The sequence below is a fragment of the Zootoca vivipara genome, chromosome 8 (assembly GCF_963506605.1).
Source record: "Zootoca vivipara chromosome 8, rZooViv1.1, whole genome shotgun sequence".
Lineage (NCBI taxonomy): Eukaryota > Metazoa > Chordata > Lepidosauria > Squamata > Lacertidae > Zootoca > Zootoca vivipara.
In genome coordinates, this window is record NC_083283.1 from 50,879,909 (window position 1) to 50,890,059 (window position 10,151).

The 10,151-nt window shown below is 39.4% G+C and overlaps 1 protein-coding gene across 1 annotated transcript in view; it reads left to right on the forward strand.

Annotated features, from left to right (window-relative positions):
- The window catches only part of LOC118090370 (cadherin-7), a 115,058-nt gene extending 106,988 nt beyond the window's left edge, over window positions 1-8,070 (forward strand). Inside the window, exon 12 of the mRNA XM_035126025.2 lies at window positions 7,440-8,070. Within this exon, the coding sequence (XP_034981916.1) occupies window positions 7,440-7,933 (494 nt within the window). The 3' untranslated portion in view covers window positions 7,934-8,070. The remainder of the gene's footprint in view (window positions 1-7,439) is intronic.
- Window positions 8,071-10,151: the final 2,081 nt, after the last annotated feature.

A 10,151-nucleotide genomic window follows, 5' to 3' on the forward strand; every position in this document is an offset into this window, starting at 1 on the left:
GCGCACCGAACCCAGAAGTAACCCATTCCGGGACTTCCGGGTTCAGCCCGTTCACAACATGAAAAGATGTATCCTGCAGCGAACGTAACATGAGGTATGACTGTACTGCTTGTGTATGTGTCCAAAACCCCTTAATAAATACATCTGGCAAATGTTAGATAATTGAGTATATAATTGAAGCATCAAAAGGTATTTCCATTTACCCCAAAATATTAATGAATATGAAAATACCATAGAGCATATGAGACAGATACAATATAATTCCATTAGTAAAAATTTAGACATACGCGTGTTTCTTTCATGTAACATTGTTTTTTTAAACCTCATAATATTTCAGGTGAGTAGGTAAAACTGAAAAAGAATTCAGTAGCGAACATTGTAATTTTGACATGTCTAGATATTTAATTGGATTTCTGTTCATTTATGTTTCTTAAAAGTTGACCATCTATTGAGAAATGTCTATGTGACAGAATTTGAACCTGGTAGTAGGGAACCAAGTGCAGTAACTGCTAGTGCAAAATACTGATCCATCCATCACTTTGCATTTGGCTGGGCTTGTCAGGATTGACACATTCTTCATCTATGGATTCTGGTTTCCAACCTAGGCCTCCTGTGGTTCAGGTGTCTTAGGAACAGACAGGTAGAGTTTTCTAGCAAAAGTACAAGATTCAAAGACGACAGTTTTTTATTCAGGAAGTGACATTGCCCATGACAAGAAATGACATATGTGAAGACTAAGCTCTCCAGACAACATTTCAGACTGTTAAAACTGCAAAAAAAAAAACAAAAAAAAAACAGCTTCCATAGTTTACATGCAATGCTCTCCATATCCCAAGTGCCACAGAAAAGAGCATTTCAAGCCAAATTGAACTTTACTCAGAATTACTGGGAGTTTTAAATCAACTCAGCAGAATACAAATTGTTAGATGAAGAACAAACTGTATGCCACAAATATTTCTGAATTATTCTCTAGCTGTTGCCTGATTTAGAGCAGTGTTCAGAAAGACATCCTGGAGTCCAATCCCATTCATGTTTACTTGGAAATAGGAGTCAAACTAAATTTAACAATCACAGAAGGATCAATTGCAGAATTTGTTTAAGTAAATTATAGCTGTGGGTTGCCTAATTTGACAAGACTGGCAAGTGGTTCTTAACCCTTCCCACCCCACCCCACCCCCCGTACTGATACACCATGGGGTTGCTTCTCTCTGCGCTCCTCCCAGCAGTCATTCCTCCTCTGGTCACTGCTTACTGCCAGGGACTCAATATTTTAAACAATCATCCTAATCCCAGAGATTTACTAAGTATAATATCCAACTAAGTCTAACTCAGGTATGACATACTGAAAAAAAAAAGAAATGAAAAAAAAGAAAGCTAAAAAATATGTCACAGGCCAAAATTGCCTGATTCTTCCCTTTCAACAGAGAGGAAGTATTTCACAATGCACCCCTCCATTACTCTTTTAAAAATCCAGGTGTATATCCCATAACTCATAATGGGCAACCTTTGCTTGTTAAATACTGTTCAACTTCTATTCCTTATTTGTAAAACAATACATAAAAGGGAGCTGCTGTCCACATTACACAGTATGAGGTGAGAGACTGAAGTGGGAAAATGCCAGCCTGCACCTTTACAGGCTAAGGATGGAGTGTCACACTTTGAATTTTCCCCCCATGTTAAAAAAATATCCCTGCAAGTAGCAAAAATGCACAGGAGTGGCTTAGTGTATTCCTTTCCCTAATGGGAACACGCTACTACATTTGGGGAGCTTTTTATATGGTATTTTTAAAAATAAAAATAATACACAGACTGAATTGGTACGGTCCATAATTCTCCTTCCTCAGTTTCTTACTTCATTTTTTTCACGTAGACCGGCACCACCTCTCAGATCCACATAGCTCCGTTGTTATTGGAAGCCTTTAAGGCAATCTGTACATATGAAGCATATTGTATTCTAACTCTGTCAGCTGTGATGTTGTTTTCAAAAAAAATGGGGGGGGGGAGTAAAGATCGAAAAAATACATGATTGTAACTTATAAAAAGCACAAGAAAATCATCTTGCTGGGTGTCATTATTTTTATACTGTACATAATTCCTTAAAGAAATAAGTGCGGAAAATCTTCAATGCCTCTGAGAATTATATGGCAATTGCGGTGTAATTTCCCCCCCCAGTTAACGTCACAGAGACACACAATAGTAATTGCTTTTATAATAACTGTTTAACATAATCGTAATGATCATTCTGTGCCCCCTCAGACATGTATAACTGTTTCTCAAACTCAAAACGTTTTTTCCTGTGCTTCAGTTAGGCATGGGAATGTTACTGATAAGCCAAAGCTGTTTTCCTTATCTGATGTATCAATGGCACATAGGAGCATTGGTGTGCACAGGGGAAGTCCCCTTTATGGCCCACAAGAAAGTGTCCTAATAGCCATTTTCATTTCCCCGTAACATTCCCCCCCCGCATGAAATTGTTTATATACTGCCTTTCAGCCTCCAAAAGGCCCCAAGACAATTGACAATGTTAAAATAGCATTATGGGGGGGGGGGAAGCCAAGAATGCATTGAAATAATCCATAGACAAATGAGAATTCAAACCATTCAAAGCTGTGCAGAATGAAGAGGCTTAACTACCTAGACATGGTCAGTGAAGAGGCCTCCCATGTTGCATGCAAATAATGAGCACGTTTGTGTGGAAGAAGGTGGTCTTTCAAAGCTGGCATTGCCCCGAATATACGGTAAATAAACAAACAAAAATAAACATGAATCCACTACAACACAGTCATCTGGAATGTGTTAGAGGATCACACAGAGGGTGTAGCATTTCTGGTAATTGCACTTTAAGAGTCTTAATTTCCTTCCTCTTGAACCTTGCCAAACTCAAACCTAAACTTTACACACCATGTACATTCAGCCTGGCTTTTGGTACCAGAGGTGGGTGCATCACTTCATCAACCAAACTCATAACATTCATTTTGGCTGGAGTGTACTCTTACTTTGTACTCATTCCATAGATTGTTTGGGTTGTTCCAGAGCAGGGAGGGCAGCAAAGTTCTCCCTAGCCATGCTAATAAGACCAAAAGATTGCTATGCCCAGTCTCAAGGGAGATGAAAGCTCTGCTGGCTTCTTAATTATCCCCAGCCTGCATTGAAACAAGCTGGAGAATAATAGCGAACTTCACCTCTACAAACTTTCCTGGGAGTAGGTATGGGGAAGAAATTTGATTCAGTTAGTTTTTAAAGGCAAACTACCCAATTTGCACCTTTTGAAGCACTATGCCAAGGAATGTGTACAAAATGCTTATGCTAAAATGTGCACAAAATGCATCTATTGGGGGAAATTGCATGCAAAAATGTGTATGTTAGGAGACAATAAAATGCTGTCGAATTTTTATAAGGACTTTTTTATTTAAAAAATGTAAACTGATGTGGAAATACGGATAATTGAACTTAAGGGTGAATAAATGGGGAACTGAAATTGATTGAAATGTAGAGAACTGTACTTAAGAGTGGAAAAATAACAAACTTCCAGCAACTGAAATTATCAGATTCACCCATTCCTACCTGAGAATAAGCCCTATTGGATGCAATGGGATTTACTTCTAATTAAACACAGAATCGTAGAATGGTAGAGTGCAATGCAGAAATCTTTGCCCAATGTGGGGCTCGAACCCCAAGACCCTGAGATATAGAGTCTCATGCTCCATCAACTGAGCTACTTTAAACATGCATAGGAATTCTCTCAATTCCAGAGAGGAAAAGTAAATGACTTAAGGACCCAATCTGGGGAATGAAGAGGGGGTTTATTTTCTGCTGAGGATAATTCGGGGAATAATCTCACCATTGTTGGGGGCCAATAAAGGGTCGGGGAACAGTACTCAATGCTGATCCATAGCATAGGGCCCAATCCAGGGGGGGCATAACCCCTGCCAAAGGTAAATAGATAATAAACATCTCCACCCTTTGATTAGGCTCCTGCGGTGTTCCCACATGCAAACCAATGGAGTGCTTTCAGATTTATTCACTTGCTATAGAAAAGGAAACCTTGCAAGAAGATAGGCAGGTAATTTTTTGGATTTCCTCTGTGGTTGGTTCAGAAAAATTAACTTTGGTCTTCTGATTTTTTTTTGGGGGGGGGGTGTCATAAAATTTTGGGGTTAATCCAAGGCAGGTTTAGGAGTGCTCAATCATCTACTTTAAAATATATGGTTTAGTGGGGATGTTCTGTGTGCTTGTAGCAATGGTAGATTTTCAAACGAGGTTGTAGTTATAAGACTAATGCACAATCCTGAAAATTAGCCTTTCTGGCCATTCAACTAGACCAGGCACCCCCAAACTGCAGCCCTCCAGATGTTTTGGCCTACAACTCCCATGATCCCTAGCTAACAGGACCAGAGGTCAGGGATGATGGGAATTGTAGTCCAAAACATCTGGAGGGCCAAAGTCTGGGGATGTCTGAACTAGACACTGATTATTGTCATGAAATTGTTGGGATTCCCCTCCCTTTCTCCTTCAGTATCTCTTCTAAAGCAGTTCCCGTTGAAATCCAACTGTTCTTGCACTGGAATTCAGCACTAACTGGTTTTGCAGGCAGTGAGTGCCATGACTCTTGCAGAGCCGCTAAAGTGGGATTTATTCATGCAGAGGTTAAAAATTATTGTTCAGGAGCAGTTGGAGTGATTAGAAATTAATATTCTCTTAAAGCCATTTAAATGCTAAAATGTTTAACCTTTCAAAGGACTTCATATTTTTCTTGGCTTCAAGCAATCGTGGGCTGTGTGAGGCATAACCACATAAAACATTCATTTTATCGTGATTTTTATTGTACCTCTAGGCAGGCAGATCTACTAAGTTTCATATATTTTGCACTTATTAGCAGGTATTTAACTCCCCAGATGAAGTCTGCTGAACATGTCATAGTGTGAAAACACATTTTCACTGGAGCAAAGAAAAGATTAACTGCTCAATACATGGCTGTAGTACCATCCTAGTGTGGTCAAAAGTAATTCTTTTAAAAGAGGGAAAAGACGAGCTTCATCAGTGGGCTCTTCATTTGAATCTTATTACTTTCCTCAATATTTTATTTCATAAAATTGTAGGGCTAAGTCCTGAAATCTTTCCAGTTTAATGGCTTTATAGTTCTTAGCTTGCGTTTTTGCTCATTATCAGCCTATGAAATTGGCCACAATGAGATTGCCACTTGCCAAAGGCGACTGATTTTCACAGCTTTGAAAACCAGCTTTCTATATTCACACTGCGTTCTGCTATAGACTTTTCCACACCACAGAACAAGTCCTCCAAAACCCACTTTCAATATTATTCACACATCTTATTTCTTCAGCTCATTTATATGCCGCCTTTAATTACAAACAGTATCATGACAATTAGCCATGCAATAAAAGAATAAAATAAAATGTATAGTGGTGGCATCCAATAATTGTTTAAAAACTCATCACCTGGGAACACCTGAGCAAATAGGTAGGTTTAAAACAGCAGGTAATGGTGCCTGATGCTGGTTAGCTAGTTGCAGTCTTAAAGAGGAGGACTGCAGCATGTTAGTTGCTGGTCCCACTTGTTAATGTGCCTACAAGCAGTTTATAGTACCTTTGCCTATACTCAGAGCAGAGATTTAGCCATCTAAGAAGAGAAACATGGAAGAGGCACCCTACTCAACCTCATTGTATACCACTATTAAAGGTAGTATACATTTGAAAATTAGAATACGTCAAAATGTTTTCATTTATGTGGTATTGTGCTAATGTAGCCACTGAGTTAAATTACATACTTAAAACATCATTTTAGGGGAGAGGTATTTTCTGCAACTTGTAGTTCTGCAGCTATTGTTGTTGCAAACAACCAATAAGCCATCACAATTTATGAGAAAACAGTCAATGTATCTCTACAGTGGTACCTCTGGATGCGAACGGGATCCGTTCTGGAGCCCCGTTCGCATCCAGAGCAGTATGGAACCTGAAGCGCCGAATCTGCGCATGCTCGCTGCATGATTCGGCACGTCTGCACATGCGCAAACCACCAAACTTGGAAGTAACCTGTTCCAGCGCTTCCGGATTTGGCGAGTTCATAACCCATGATGTATGCAACCTGCAGCGTATGTAACTAGAGATACGACTGTACTGTGATGCACCTTGAACCCTCCAGCTCTGTTTAAGGACTTACAGAACTTGGACTATAAGTTCCTTCCAGTAGGTTATTTTGCTTATTGAAGGCAAATAAAACAATTTATATCCTTTGTTTGTAAAATAAAATAACAAATAGATGAGCTACCCTTAAAACAATGTTCATGTGTTATCTGGAACTGAAAATGATGTCTTTGATTTATGAACAACATTGGTTGCAAATGATGATAAATGTATGGTACAGCTTAGTATGATTATCTATCTATCTATCTATCTATCTATCTATCTATCTATCTATCTATCTATCTATCTATCTATCTGGATTATTATGTGTTATACAAGTCATGCTAAGTGTAGGCCTATTGAAATCCATGAACTTCCATTGGTTTAAATGGGCCTACTCTCCATGTGGCTAACTCTGGAGACCACCCATCATCATTAGAGTATGGTCACATCTTACATGCATTTAACTTACACAAGCTCTCTCCCTCGCTTGGGAAGCAATGCCCTCTCCACACTCTGACTGTTAAGACTTAAATGTTGAATAGCCTCTGACTGTTTCCACAAATGTTCATCTTGGCACTAAAGCCAACAAGAAATCCTCTTAAGCATCAGAAATAGCAAAAATGTGACATCTTCATATCGTAGGCCTGATCTAATAAATGCCAGCAGCCTTTGGAGTTCTCATCAGAAATAATTCGCAGGTAGACGGTGCAGTACTCTGCATTAAAGGAAAGTGTTATCTATTAGAGAGATGCTTTTAACGCACCAACGGAGACTTATGTTAGACATTATTTAACAACCCTGAATTTCCCAATCAAGGATCGAATACTTCATCAGGCAGCCTGTCGTCATATACTTCAATAATGGAGTCACTTCCCAAAGTGTGACAGTTAAATTACACATGGTATGTTTATGAATGTGCTTTTATCACCTGAGCAATTAAGAGTTCAGAAGAAGGTCTCTTTTTATTGCATGGCTGTGAGGTTGTAATATTCGGCCCGAGCTTGCTCTGGAAATTTATGTTTTGGCAGCCAGCGTAGTATACAGAATTACATATGAAGATGTTAAATCAGGATGAGGGTGGCAATAAATTGTTTAATGTCTGAAAGCTCTTGGTCTAAAAGCCATTTTAGAACTTGTTAGCAAATTTAAAAACTGACTGCATAGTATGACCACCATAGTGTGTGAGCGGTTCTCTTATGCATAATTTAGAAATAGCTCTGCTGGTAAGTAAAAGCTTAATGAATGGATAAAGTTCAGTATATGTCTCCGCTAAATGTATCGCCTCTTGCATTGCAGTGCTTGTCCTACTAATTGTTACAATGAGACGACGGAAAAAGGAGCCCCTTGTTTTCGATGAAGAAAGGGATATCAGGGAAAACATAGTCAGATACGATGATGAGGGAGGTGGAGAGGAAGACACCGAGGCTTTTGATATGGCTGCCTTGAGGAACCTCAACATCATCCGAGACACCAAAACGAGGAGGGATGTAACTCCAGAGATCCAGTTCTTGAGTAGACCATCCTTTAAAAGCATCCCGGATAACGTCATTTTTCGGGAATTTATTTGGGAAAGACTAAAAGAGGCTGATGTGGATCCTTGTGCTCCACCGTACGATTCCTTGCAGACATACGCATTTGAGGGAAATGGTTCAGTGGCTGAGTCCCTCAGCTCTTTAGATTCTATCAGTTCAAACTCAGATCAGAATTACGATTACCTCAGTGACTGGGGGCCACGTTTTAAACGGCTTGCAGACATGTATGGAACTGGACCAGAAAATTTGTATTCATAGCCTTTTGAACCTTTCTATGACAATGCACTAAACAAAAAGAAAATAAAAACTCAATATCTGGGACTAAGGAAAAATCTGTAAATATTTCTCCATTTTTAACCTTTTGGGTTTCTTTTTTTGCCTTGGTGAAGCATATCTTCATTAGAACTTTGTCCTAGGGACTGCACTGAACATACACAGATTCTGAGCATCCAATGACATTTTTATATATATATAACATTAAGATGCTCGGGCATGTGCAAATAGATAGCAACCCTCGTATACCTGCAGAGGCAACCAACCTCTAAGAGTAAGTAACGCACTGTGACCTCAATGAGCCAATGATATCCTGTAGATGCCTTCGCAGTACTGCTGGGTCTAGACTGCAGAGTCTCTGCTTAGTGGAGAGAAGGGGGGAATCATTTACTACGTACAATGTTAATACAATATATTGTCTACTACTGATGCAAAGTTCTTTTACTTACAGTGTTGCATGCAGTTTGCTGGCTCAGAAACAAATCCAACACGGTGACTTTTTAAAATGTTGGTCTTAAAAGCTATTTAGTCCAAAAGCCTCTGTAAATATCTGGGTGACTCTAAAATAGATTGCAATTCCTGTTATTAAGATCTGCAACATGTGCCATTGCCTTATCAAAATTGTTTCCAGGATATGTCAAATCAGAGATCTGGAAAGTGATTATCACAGTTTTGTGATGCCTATGTAGGTATGGGGGGGAATTGCTGTCTATTTACAGTTTTTTATTATTATTATTATCCTTACCTCTTCTGATTAGTACAGGAGAACTTATCCTTTCTTCATTTTTTATTTGTTTTTAAATAAAACATTGATGTGTAAAGTTATGTTTATTTTGGAGCTCCAGTCTCCATCACATTCAGGTTGCTTATACTGCATCATGGTATTAGGTGCTTGAGAACATGCTGTTTTTTCCTCCAGTCTCAGCTACATGAAGGAAATGAAGCATGGAAATAGAGAAATTACAGTGAAGCAATTGAGTCCGTCATTCATCTCTCTGAGAGGAACACTGCTACAAGGACACACCACTGTCATTGTTCTTCTGAGCCATTACAGTGTCTAAGATATTTGAATATAATGTTTGTACTTTGCATTTTCAAAAGGAGACTACAGAGGCAGTCGGGAGCGCCTCTAATGCAAGTTGTAGCTTTCAAGGTCATCCATTCTATGAGCTCCAGCGATTTAAACAAACCTGCACCTTCCATCAAGTTTGCTACCTCTTTTGCTGCTGCGGAATCACAGCAAAAGACTCAGTAGCGAAAGACTCCTTTCCATTTCTTTCATATGTTAAGCAGTGTGAAACGATTAGCACCAGAATTCATCTTCAGATCCTGACGCACATAAGTATTTCCCCCCCAGGGAGTTAACTTCATAACACATCATCTCTATGCTGGTTCAGGTGTGCCAAACTCGAAGGATGATTGCAGTCAGTTAAAATAATGTTGGGTTTTTTGAACTAGAATTTATTAGAATATGACAAGTTTTTATGATTCAGGCAATATTTATATTTTAGCTGTCCTGATTTATTACTAGCAAATAGGACATGGATTCAAGTAGAATAGTGCTTTATTTTAATAGTCTTTTCCTATTTTCGTCTTTCTCACACTTACCCCTTTGTTTTTCTGAAGATTGCTTTTGAGTTCCTGGATAAGGCTCAGTCCTGAAAACCTTTAACCCGTCCATTCTTGGTTTTCAAGACTTGCTCCCAAACTGAATAGTGCTGGAACTTAAGGGTTTGCTTAAGGCCATGTCCTGAAACTTGTCCTCCATTTCTCAAGAGATTTAGCCCCCTGTGAGAAAGGTTCTGTTTTTTTTCCACCTCGTTCTCATTGTGCTTGCAAATTGCTTCAGAATTTTTTTCAGAATTTTGGTGGGTTTGAGACAGAGCTTACTTTATTGTGAGGTGGCCAGGTGGTGTATGTGTGTGTTTTTCTTCTTCTTTTAATTTCCAGCAAACAGTTCTCAGTATTCTGCCTCCTCCCTGGCTACCTGCACTTCCTGACCTGAAAAAGTCCTGTGGAAGAAGTTTGTGTCGCAGTGTCTTCCCTTGAGCCCTTAGAGCAGGCATCCCCAACCTTCGGCCCTCCAGATGTTTTGGACTACAATTCACATCATCCCTGACCACTGGTCCTGTTAGCTAGGGATCATGGGAGTTGTAGGCCAAAACATCTGGAGGGGCACAGTTTGGGGATGCCTGCCTTAGAG